The 12,143-nt window shown below is 58.3% G+C and overlaps 1 protein-coding gene across 1 annotated transcript; it reads right to left on the bottom strand.

Moving 5' to 3' along the window:
* Nucleotides 1-35: 35 nt before the first annotated feature.
* Nucleotides 36-2,601, bottom strand: MFAP4 (microfibril associated protein 4). The gene is made up of 6 exons (XM_020895621.2): nt 2,525-2,601; nt 2,235-2,313; nt 1,873-2,027; nt 1,356-1,452; nt 1,095-1,277; nt 36-967 (listed from the first exon to the last, which is right to left on the bottom strand). Exons 1-6 carry the CDS (start codon nt 2,528-2,530, stop codon nt 720-722), a joined length of 768 nt encoding a protein of 255 aa, XP_020751280.1. The 5' UTR covers nt 2,531-2,601; the 3' UTR covers nt 36-719.
* Between the last annotated feature and the right edge of the window lie 9,542 nt (nt 2,602-12,143).

Genomic DNA, 12,143 nt, shown 5'->3' with positions numbered 1-12,143 from the left:
AAGGTATCCGCGCGCACAGCAGTAAGGCCGGTTCGTTCAGGTCCTGAGGTTTATTGAGACCTCCACTCCCACCTGCTCCCAGCCCCACAGAGGCGGTCCTCTGACCCTCGCACGGTCACACTCACCCCCCAGGGCGGGTGGGGGGACCTCACATGTGTGCCCGCCTTTGGCTGTGGCATTTTAGGGTGGCCTGTGGGAGCTGTGGTGAAATACAGTTTGGGTGTTGCGTTTCTGGTGCCTGGGTCAGGCAGGCAGGGGGCCGCTGAGCATGAGTGCAATGGGGCTGGGCTGTGGTGCTCACCCCTGGGGAACACGGGGGTGGGAAGAAGGTGAAGGGCCGGCCAGTGGGACTGCTGGGGTGTGGCAGCAGTGGCCACACGTGGGTGGCCTGGCAGATGCCAGGAGAGGTCTACAGGCTCGGCCGCCAGAAGCCGCGGTCAGGAAGCTGGCTAAAGTGGGACACAGCCCTGTGTCCTTCGGGACAGGGTCTGAGTCCGGGCTGGACCGCGGAGCCTTTTGGAGTTTTGGGATGCTGCGGCAGCATAGCCTCGGATGGCAGGGAGCAGGGGCCTGGCCAAGAGGTGGATGCCAGGGATGTGATGGGGATGTCCGGCTGGAGCCATGGGGGCTTAGCCGAGGCGGTGCTGAGAGCAGCAGAGCTGCCGGTGGGGCCAGGTGGGATGGGGGCAGGGGCGGCGGGCCGCGAGGGGGCCAGCCCCTCAGGCCCGGCGGATCTTCATCTCGGTGCGCTTGAGCGAGTAGTAGAAGCCCTTCCACTGGGCCCAGTTGATGCCATTGGCGTAGGAGAGGTGGGAGCCACCCAGGTAGAAGCCGTTGAGGTTGGCGAAGTGGCAGCTGCGGAACCAGAAGGCACCCGAGGAGAGCGCTGCGCAGTTCTGCACGAAGAGGTCCTGGTCTCGGTCGAAGGTGGAGAACTTCTGGCCGCTGTGGTAGGACAGTGAGTCGCCTGGCAGAGGGGAGGGGCACGGAGCAGCTGAGGCAGGAGGGCGGCCTGGGAGGGCCCCCCGAGCCAGATGTGGGGTGAGCCCAGCGTCCTTCCCCATCCTCAGCCCCACATAGCTGGTGGAGTGTACCTGCTCCGCCATCCTCAAAGCCCGACACATAAAGGGTGTAGCCGTCCTCCTCCGCACTGACGGCGTTGGGTGAGATGGAGAAGTCGGCGTACTTGGCGAAGGCCGTGTTGTTCTCAAAGTCCTCTAGGTCCACCCGCAGCTCGTACTTCTGCTTCAGTGTCAGCAGGTGCATGTTCTGCAGCCCTGGGAAGAGGGGGTGCAGCTGGCTGGTCAGCGGGGACCTGGCTCCAGGGGCCCCCAGCCCACTGGGCCCTGCCTTACCCAGCCAGTACTCCCCGTCAGCCCGGCCAAAGCCCAGCTTGTAGTCGTTCCAGCCCCGGAAGAAGCTCACCGAGCCGTTGAATCTCTTCTGGAAAACCTGGAGCAGAGGGGGTGGGCCTGGATGCCTGAGGGGCCAGGGGCAGTGCCCTCACCCGGGCATAGACCCTGTGAGGCTAAGGTGGTTTGTGAAAGGACCAAGTGGGGGCCAAGAGGAGGTGCGTGCTGGCCCCAGGGGCAAGAGCAGGTGGAGGGAGCTGGTGGGCTGGAGTTGAGGCACCTAGGGTAGAGTCTGGCACTGGCTGTGTGACTTGGGCAAGTTACTGCATCTCTCTGGGCTCCAGACCATCATTCGTAAGGGGCACCTTGCTCCCAGGGTTATGGTGCAATGCAATGCAATGCAGCCCCTAACCTACCTTAGGTGCCTAGGGTTTGGGGGTGGCGGCGCTCCACACACTGCTGTGAGCATCGTCCTAGGCTCACAGCCACGTGATGTGTCCCCCATCCCCCCTCCACTCACCGTCCACTTCCCGCCCTCCGTGGTCATGTCGCAGAAGACAGGCACAGGCACGCTGGGGCCTGAGGGGTAGATGAGGTACACGCCGTCTGCCTGGTAGCCCTGGGAGTAGATGTCGTCACAGTCCAGGGGCAGCTGGAGGCACGACTTCTCCAGAGCTGGGGCAGGTGAGGAGAAGGGGCCTGAGGTGACGGACACCTCCACGCCCCATGCTTGCCTCCCTCCCTAGGCCGGGGTGCCGACTGGCCAACCCACCCACCCCATCTTAACAGGTTCAGCCAGCCCCACCCCCAGCTGTGAGTGCCCGGGACATCCCCTCACCCAGCCCGTCACCCAGCCTGCGGGCCAGGAGTGAGGCAGCTTACCATCTCCCCGGATCCCTAGGAGCTGAGGTGCGCAGGGGCTGGTGGAGAGCAGTAGCAGCAGCGGCAGGGCCAGGAGGGCCTGGCGACCGGAGAGCAGGGTCAGCGCCCAGCCCCAGAGCCCCTGTCTCCCTGCACTTGTCCCTCACAGGAGCCAGCCCCGCCAGGAACCCCTGGTCTGCCCTGCCACCCCCACCTCCTCTGGGAAAGGCTCGTGACAGCCCCCATCTGTCCGTGAGGGCCCTCTGCGCACGGTGGGCTCAGCCCACACGGCCCCCTTCCCGGCCCCCTACCTCCATGCTGTGAGCTGGGCTCCGAGCTGGGCTCCGAGCGGCTGGGTGTCTGCTGTCCCAGACTGTGTCCGCCCAGAGTTATGTGCTGGGCCCCAGGCCAGCCTCCCAGCCCCGCCCCGCGGCTGCAGTGCCCCTTCCCCTCCCCCGCTCCACTTACGCTGTCGGGGGCCCGGGGCGGGCCTGGGCCAAGGGACCACCTGGATCTCATTAGGCCTGTCTGGGCAAAGCGAAGACGACGTCCACGCCCCGCAGACACCCCTGGACCCCTCTGCTGGCACCCCCAGCCCCTGCCCTGCTTCCTGACGGCCCCCCTGCTCACGTCTGTTTATTTTATCCCTCTCCTTCCCTGGCCTGGGTTTCATTAGCCGTTGTCTTTGTCCAGGGGAAGGCTGGGGTGAGGGTGTGGGGGTATGTCTCGGTTCTGGGGAGGGGAGGCCCATTCTGGGGAGCAGAGGTGGGGTGGGGGGTAGCTCCAGAGCTCCCGATGTGGGGGCCGCGCCAGGGCCGGGGCTGGGGCCGGGCGTCTCCTGGCAGGGCTAGGACATTGCTGAGCTGTGAGCACAGGCCGCAGGCGTCCAAGTGCTGTCTGCCAGCCCAAACCAGGGCCCCTCTCCAGCCCCCTGCAGCAGGCCCCCTCCCTCCCCCTCTCACACAGGCCTCCTCTGTTTTTCTTTCTCTTGCCCCAACCCCATCTTCCAAATGCCTTCACTGGGCCCGTCCCACCTCAGGCTCTCCCGACCCCTCTCAGTCGGTTTCCTCAGCCCCGAAGCCCACCTCCTCCTGTCCTGCCTCCTGAGCCTCCGGCTCCGTCTCTGCCTCTGGGGCACCCTCCCTCAGGGCTCCGGCCTCTGCTCAGGCTTCCAGGACAGTCTTCCCTGGGGGCCACCCTGCCACCTCCCCCCCACCAACCCACTCCAGGCCTCCCCGTGGCCTCAGGGCTGAGGCTGGACTTCTCATCTTGGACTTGAGAGTTAAGTGTGACTGACCTACCTGGAGGACCTCAATGGCTGCTTGTGCCCCCAAAGTGCAGCATAGCCACACCAGGGTTGTCCCGAGGAGGCCACAGCTGAGTCTGCTCTGCTCCCCAAGGGGCCACCTGCCAGCTCCTTACTTGGCCTTGAGCGTTGGTGGGCTGGTGTTGCGGCCCACTCGCGGGTCAGACATCTTCTGAGCACCTGCCGTGTGTTGGTTACCCACGGAGTGGCAAATGCAGGCACCAGACAGCGCTTCATCGCGCACATCATGTGTGTTGAGGAAGAGTGTTGGTTGAGCAGATGAGATGTGCAAAGGCTCAAAGTAAGAGCAGCGCTGGCCCCGGCCCCTTCTCTCTCCTGAGTCTTGGCCCCTCGAGTTTGTGATAGCTGATGACAGTTTTCTCTTCATAGCTGTGTGTATCCTGGGGGACCTGGAGCCAGTCTGCCTGCACTCCAGTCCAAGTTGTGCCACCTGTTAGCTGGGCGACTTTGGACAGGTTCCCTAGCCTCTCTGTGCCTTGGTTAGCTCCTCTGTAGAATGAGGGTGGCAATAGTCTGTCCTTCAGAGGCCTATGGTTGCATAACAAACACCAGGTGCCTGGCGCAGGGCCCACAGTTGGTAACTGTGTAGTGAATACTCACCCTCATCATCATAAATATAATAATTGTGTAATAATTGTTCTGCTGTGAACAGATTGCCTGAAATGGGGCTTTTATCCTCATCTGTGGAAGAGACGGTGGCCTTCCTCTCAAGAGCCATTCTTCCCTTAGTCTTGAGTAGTGAGGTCCTGGTTCTTAGCTGGCCCAGTGGTCCAGCCTCCCTTGCTGAGGCCACATGTCTGAAATCTGGCCAAGAAGATGCACATGGATGTGGTGCAAAGGCAGCCGCTGTTTGCTCTTTTCTCTGAGCCCTCTGACCTGTCCTCATGCACAGCAGCTGGACAGGGAGGAGGAGGCACCTCCCATGGGTGGTAGGGGGTAATCGGGGGGGAGCTGGGTCCCTTGACTTTGTGGTGTGGTTGAGAGCCAGCCCTGACTGCCCTTCCCCAGGCCTCTTTCATGCAGTAGAGAAAGGAACTTGTATCTAGTTTAAGCCTCTTTGGGCTCTTTCCTGTTACACACAGCTGAATCTAATCCTAAGACATCTATCCTTTCAGCTAATTTTAGCACAGGCTACAGCAAGGAAAATAAGGGACAATCAGTCATCAAAACTAATAAAATGTAAAGTTAAAAAAAATACTGATAAACATGTCCTAATTCTAGCACCAAATACTTCTCCTGAGTACAGCTAATAAGCCTAGGCCCCACCCCCTGCCCCCGAAGAAACCCAGAACACACACACCAAAAACAGAAGAGGAAAGACAGAGGTAATTAGGGAGTGAGGTGGTCCCTATTGTGTTTTGCCTGTTAGTTTTTTCTTAAAACCTTCACGTGGGTCAGCAAACAGGCACTCTGCTTGTTGGGTGTGGTGGGGTTTAGATGCACTCTTCAGGGGCAGAAATCTGGCCCCACGTGCTCCCTCTGAAGGTGGTGTCTGATGGAAACCCTTGGATGTCCTGAAGAGACACATTAGAGGGTGTGTTTATTGACTACCCAGCATGGACATGTCTTTCTGGGTTTGGGGGGCCCCCTGCCTGGAGTGGTTGGTTGGTTTTGCAGATCTAATCTGCCACCCTGGGACCCACTGTGGGAAGTGTTGATTTAAACCAAGGCGGGGGAATCCATTCTTGGAGTGCCGGTCATCCTCAGCATGTCTGCTCCTGGGTCACTGGCTGAGCAGCGGTAACTTTGCAGGTGAGGTACTGAGTCACGTCGGCTTTGCCTGGGCTGCCAGCCCTGAGCTTGGGTCTCAGCCTCCTGCTGCCTGGTTTATTCTGATTATGAATCTGAGGAAGTCCCCTTGCTGTGAGTGAGGGGCTTCTCTGACCAGCATTGCTGGGAGGTGGGAGAACTCGGGGTGACGGGATGGGGGCAGTGGGCCCGCTGGACAGGCCTGTCTGCTGCGGCCCCCACCCCACAGGCCTTGCACGGGTCACCTGCCCACTGTACTTCACCTGTCTGTCTTGCTCTGGCCCCGTGGGCCCAGCTGCTGGCTGAATTTGGCCCTTAGGAGGCACCAGCAGGGCGTAGGAGGAGAGGTACTCCTAGGCTCACCCTGCCAGGACCTCAGTTTGGCAATGGCTGTGTTCCCTCTCCACCCCGAGACGGCTCCCGTGTAACCCCCCCCAACTGGCTCTGATGACCTGCCTCCTCCCTTTATCCCTGCAGCCCAGGGTGGTCCCAGGTGCCTTCCTTAAGGCCCACAGCCGTGTGACAGTCCCTTCATGAAATTCTCTACAAATCAGAGCAGCTAAGTCTGCCTTTGTTCCCTGTCAGATCCTGGATGATACAGGTCTGATGCTGATTTTGTCCTGAAAGCCTGGTGGCCTGCAGAGCATCCGGGACCACAGCTCTAGATGAGGCCCCTCGTCTCCCGCAGGGGGCCACTGCTCCTTCTGCTTGAGCTGGAGAAGGCTGGGTGGGTGTCCCCCAGCCCCGACTGAGTGAGGGGCTGCCTGCTGTGAGGAAGGAGGGTCTGGCTGAGCTGCTGACCCCAGGCCCCTCCCCAGAGGCTGCACCTGCACTGGGAGGGAGGCTGATGGGGAAGGGGTGGGGCCCTGGGGCCCCACGGGCATTGTGGAGTGTCATATCAGGCCCACCGTGGAGTCAGGGCTTCAGCAGGTGATGTTTGAGGACACAGGCCAGCCCATCACCCCTGTGCTGGCAGCAGTGGACAGACACAGCGTCAGTGTTCTGGAGCCAGAGGGGATAGCGTGATGACAGGTGGGATGGTGGGGGATGGGGGAACCGTGGGGGAGAGTTTTTAAACACACGGTGTGGGAGGGGTCACAGGGTATGTGATTAGCTTGTGTACTGCTGATTGACTGGCAGTGAGGGGACAGCCTGGTGTTTGCAGAATGTCAGTCATCCACCTCTGGGTCCCACCAGTCTGGGATCTGCGTGCTGGTGGGCTGTGTGCAGTGCACTGCTCCCACCTGGTGGGGGTCCAGTCTCTGCAGCACTCGGAGGCCGTGGTTCAGACTGCATGATCCAGTCCAGTTCCCTGAGGAGGAACCGAAGATCCTGGTCTTTGTTCTATGGCTAAACTATTATTATTTTGTCTTGTCTTCTTTCCCATTGTTTCTGCATTTACTCACTTCTTTGATGAAATTTATTCTTTGAAATTCAGGGAAGACCTAGGAGGCTAAAATTTTCCTATAAACAAGAGGCAGGCAGAGGCCACTGTGGGGGGGGGGGGCAGTCTTTTCTAGGAAGACCCCATCGGGCCCTGCTCAATTGCAGGGGTATAATTTATACATCACAAAATCCATCAATTGTAGGTGCGCAGTTCAATAATTGCTCCTTTAAAAAAATAGACTTTATTTTTTTAGAGCACTTTTAGGTTCACTGAGAGGAAGGTACAGAGATTTCCCATACACACCCGCCCTGACACATGCACAGGCCCCCCAACAACAGCCCCAACAGACCCACAGCCTCAGGTCAGCATCACTCGGAGCCCACAGCTGACGTGAGGGGTCATGCCTGGCGTTGTGCGGCCTGTATCACATCCTGACACACACGTACCATCAAAGCATTGTATAGAAGAGTCTTCCTGCCCTGAAGGTCCTCTCTGCTCCAGTCAGTCTTCCTGTGGCACCCTCTCTGCCCTGCCCACCCCCACAGCCAGGGAACCACCTTGAGGTGCTGATGCTGGGGGTGAGCAGCTCTCTGCCCAGGCGCTGGCCCCTGCTGCAGAGAAGAAGCCTGGGTTTGGGGGCCCAGCGCCCTGAGGAGGTTGCAGGTACCAGGGTGGGTGCCTGCAGCACACGGAGCCCGGCAGGCTGGAACAAGGGTGGTGTGGCTTTGTGGGCTGCAAAGCACCCTGCACTTCATGTCCTTCCTGGAGATGACTTAGTAAGAGCCCCAGAGTGAGGAGTGTGGCCAAAGATCATTCTACCTGACCAGGAAGACCAGGGGGCGCAGAATTCTGCTTCCAGCAGTGTTCTTCTCACCACCGTCCGCTCTGAACAAGCACAAACATGCACATGTGTCCACGGCACACACATCCCTTCATCCTTGCATCCCTCAGTGTTTATGGGGTGCCTGCGCCACGCCAGTCACCACAGGGCACTCACAATGTGAGCAGTTTAGGGGATGCAGATGGACACCCATGTTCTCAGCATCCATCTCTGGAGCCTGGCATACTGCCATGCCGAGGTGACCAGGATACACCCAGGAGCAGACCCAGTGGATGACCTGCCCACATCAGTGATTGAAGGCAGGAGTCTCATCGAGTTTGAGTTTGGGGCAGGAAGGCTCAGTGAACAGTGACAAGGTTCTGAGGGACTGATGCTGGGTGAGCAGCTTTTTCTATAAATGGCCAGACTTGAAATGGCTCAGGCTTCAGGAGCCCTATGGTCTCAGACTTGAATCTTCAGCTCTGCCACCTTGGCTGTCCCTGGACATGCACAAGATGGCTGGGCTCCAGTGAGCCTTATTGACAGATGATGGGGAGGGGGCTGATTGGTATCCCAACCCCTGGAATAAAGACTGCAGGGGCAGGGAGGGAGCAGTGCAGACATTCCAGTAGAGGTCTGAGCAGTGGAGTGACATGTGCAAAGGCCCTGGGGTAGGAGGCACCTTTGCATTTGAGGCCTGGGGCGCCAGCTGACTGGCCAGGCAGAAAGGACAAGTGAGGACACAGGAGAGGCTCAGAGGAGGCGGGGCAGGGTCCTTTGGGGCCTCGCAGACACAGGACGGACTTTGGCTTGTGCAATTGTAAACAGTGGGAAGGGAGGGCCGTGGAGAATGCCAAGGCCCGTGCCTAATTGTCTCCCCGTGGTTACTCCAAGTCTCCTTCCTGCCCGAGGCAGAACTAAGAGCCCGTTCTTTTTCCTGCAAAGAGAGCTGGTCCTGAGTCAAAAGACACTCACTGGGGGGAGAAAAGTCCCTGGCCAAACATGTCCAGACCTGGTGGAAGCAAGCAAGACTGGGGGTGGGGAAGAGCTGTGTCCCCCAGTCCTGCTGGTCCCCCAGGGAACTGGGTCTCCCTGATACAGCAGTGGCCTTACCAGTGGGTATCCTGTGAACTCTGGGGTCTGCCCTGGCTGCAGCAGGGTGATCTCGGCTCTTATGGAGAGCAGGCGAGCCCTTGGAGCCTGGGGCCCCCACCGGTGGCCTCCAATCATTTTGAACTGATGGGGGGCATGTCCTGGCAGTTCTAATGAAACTGAAGCCAAGTCTAAGGTGGAAGAGAGTGATGTTAATGGTTTTCCTTTTGTCAAGGTCAGCAATGGTGTGGGCAGGGGTGCAGCTTGTACTGGGTGAACCATTTTGTCACTACTTTCAGGTCAAGAGACAGAAGGTTTCCAGCCCAGAAGATCACATCTGTGTCTCCCACTCCGCAGCTCGAGGGAGACACCATTGTCACTGCTCTCGACTTGCAGTGGTCTTGCCTGCAGTGGTTCCTGAACCTCCTATAAATGGAATAATTCAATACATATTCTTAAGCATCTGGTGTTCTGCTCAATACAAAAGTTTTTTTTTTTTAAATAGTTCTATGTAGTGCTTCTCAGAGTGTCATCTGGGGTCCCCTGTGGGTGTCTGGGGCCCTTCCAGGGATCTGAGTGATGGAAAGTGTTTTCACAGTAGTGTTTTATCTGTACTCTGTGCGCCTTGCTTTTCCAGGGAGTGGGATGGAGTTTGCAGAGCCTGTGACTGCGGCTTCTCAAGACTGAACACAGAGGCTGGACAGTGGCACGAGTGCAGTGGGGCCCAGGGGCCTCTCTGGGTCATGCATGCTTCAGGTGAGAAGCAGTCAAGGAGGCCCTGAGCTGGAGGAGGGGAGGGCTGGGGAGCTGGGGGGGGACTTGAGATGGGCAGACCTCGTGGGGAGGGAGTGTCAGGCTGTCCTACAGGCAACAGCAAGCCGGCATCCCATTTTAAGCAGGAAGGGACAACCTTCTTCTAGATTGTTATTTTATTTGTAACTAGACTTTGTGTCTTGAGGTCATGGTAGGTTTCCATGCAGTTGTATAAACTGATACAGAGAGTGCCCAGGAATACCCCCCCCCCCCGCCCCCGCTTTTTTTGGCTGTGTCTGGTCTTAGTTGCAGCATGCAGAGTCTTGCCTCATCCTTGCAGTGTCGGGATCTTTTCTCATGGTGACCTGTGAACTCTTGGTTGTGGAATGTGGGACCTTGTTTTTAGTTGAGGCACATGGAATCTTTAGTTGCAGCATGTGGGATATGATTCCCTGACAAGGGATGGAACCCGGCCCCCTGCACTGGGAGCGCAGAGTCTCAGCCACTGGACCACAGAGGAGATTCCAAGCCCTGGTACCTCATCCCGTTTCCCCAGTGGGCATACATTGTTCCGTTTCCCCAGTGGGCACACATTGTAGGTTTGTCCCTCAGCATCACAACCCAGATGATAACATGGATGTGGTAAGTGGGCAGGACGTTTCCAGGATTGCAGGGTCCACCCTCTGGCCCATTGATGGTCACTTGGTGCTGAATCCTGGACGGTGGGACACCTCATCACATGATGCCCTGAGACACTGGATCCTGTCAGCCCGTCTCGTGCTTTCTCTGATGCCCCTCCAGCAAGGGATGGGGTGCAGCTTCAGGATGCTGATGCAGGTGGGCTTCCAGGCTCCTTACTCTGCCACCCCCACCAGTGCCCCAGGAGGGGTTGTGACCACCAGACAGGCTCAGGGTTCTGACTCCCCAGGTGGCCTCCACAGTGCTTTGGGGTCAGGAGAGTGCGTGTCCAGGCTCCCTCTGTGGCCTCCTCTGACATGGCCAGGTGAGGGGGCATCTAGTCCCCACTGGTGTCTGCTGGGGTGGCTAGGCTGGGGCTGTATCTCTTCGTGGTATTTGGCTGGAGTGTTTATTGTCTAAAAGTTTCCCATCTTGCAAGGCTGTCCCTCTCCTGATTCCTCAGCTAGAGTGGGGGTACGGAGAGTTTATTGGGACTTTTTTTTGTCTGCCTGTTGGCCTTTCTGGGCTGCCCCTTGTCCAGCATCAGGTCCAGGACAGTGAGGCAGAAGGAGAATCCGGCACCCGCCTCTGTGTGGCTCTTCAGGTCCTGAGGCCCTAGCCCCTCGGCCCTCCCCTTCTCTCTCCTTTAGAGTCTTGTCTTGTTCTCTGCCCGGTGTCCGAGCGTTTCATCGTACTTCACACAGGAATGGGACAAGGCAACCCTGCTCCATCTCCCTGTGAGTGGGAGTTGCTCAACAAGACTGTGATGCGGTGTGACTTACGTGGAGCACCGTGGGCCCATCTTCATGGACGTGAGCCCCTGGCCACCTGATGAAGCACCCCAGAGGCCCAGTGGGATCCCTTGTTCCCGAAGGACTTGTTTTGATTTACATTCGGGCTGGCAGGGCGTAGGGCTTCCCAGGTGGGGCTAGTGGTAAAGAACCTGCCTGCTAATGAAAGAGACATAAGAGATGCGGGTTTGATCCCTGGGTCAGTAAGATCCCTGGAGAGGGAAGTGGCAACCCTCTCTGGTGTTCTTGCCTGGAGAATCCCATGGACAGAGGAGCCTGGTGGACTGCAGTCCATGGGGTTGCAAAAAGTCAGACACACGCTAAAGTGACTTAGCACATATGCATGATACTGGTGGAGCGGGTGGGGCAGGGCCTGTCAGCCCGCAATCTGTTCCTGGTGGCCGCTGCGGATGGGCAGGGCTGGCCTGGGCCCTGGGGATGACTCCCCAGCCTTCTCAGGCCTCTCAGCTGACCGCCTCCCTGCCTCTGGCCCTGGGACGTCCTCGGGGACCAGCTGCTCCGATCGGGGTGGGGCTCCTGCTCTTCCTGCTGCCAGATTCATCATCAGAAAGCAGAAGCAGATTCCAGCATTTGGACACCATCCTCCCTGACCTCTGGGGTCAGCTGGTCACTTCCTGTTACCTAACCTCACTCCACACTTGATTTCATCAACAAACAGGCTGTGTGGTGGATTGCTGAGCACCTGGCTGTTATGGCCGCTCTGCTCTCCCCAGGTCTAGGCTACAGGGTGGGGAGGGGCTGAGAGAGGAAGAAGTGTGTGTGTGTGTGTGTGTGTGTGTGTGTGTACATGTGTGTGTCTATGTTATGTGTATGTGTGTGTGTGTGAGGGAGTGAGGTTAGCAGGAGGCAGCCGTGGCTGTGGGCATCTGCAGAGCCTCAGTTTCCTCATCTATAAAATGGAGCCGTGATTCCACCTTTGGAGGAAATCGGGGAGAACTGAGTTTCTATCGTTGAAAGGACTCAGCCTACCTTCAGTTCAGTTCAGTCACTCAGTTGTGTCCAACTCTTTGCGACCCCATGTACTGCAGCACACCAGGCTTCCCTGTCCATCACCAGTTCCTGGAGCTTGCTCAAACTCATGTCCATTGAATCGGTGATGCCATCCATGGGATGGCAGCCTACCATAGGAGCAAGTAAATGCCCATGACCATCTCATTAGAGTAACAAACTAGCTGAAACAGGACTCTGTCTGCGGGGCATAGTCTTCATGCCCTCAGGTCCTGCCTCTGTAGGAACCTCTAGGACTCTTATTTGACAAGAGGAGGGGTCAGCCCCCCTGGACGGGGAGGGGGCTGAGAGACCAGGCGGGGGT

Source organism: Odocoileus virginianus, chromosome 17 (assembly GCF_023699985.2).
Source record: "Odocoileus virginianus isolate 20LAN1187 ecotype Illinois chromosome 17, Ovbor_1.2, whole genome shotgun sequence".
Taxonomy (NCBI): domain Eukaryota; kingdom Metazoa; phylum Chordata; class Mammalia; order Artiodactyla; family Cervidae; genus Odocoileus; species Odocoileus virginianus.
Note: the sequence above shows the minus strand (reverse complement) of the source record. Positions and strands in the feature narration are given on the sequence as shown.

Bases quoted from the DNA above. Each gene is read 5' to 3' on its own strand.
- MFAP4 (XM_020895621.2), bottom strand. The intron at 1,278-1,355 runs GTAAGGCAGGGC...CCCTCTTCCCAG, and splicing joins TGACGGGGAGTACTGGCTGG to GGCTGCAGAACATGCACCTG. The intron at 968-1,094 runs GTACACTCCACC...CCCCTCTGCCAG, and splicing joins CTTTGAGGATGGCGGAGCAG to GCGACTCACTGTCCTACCAC.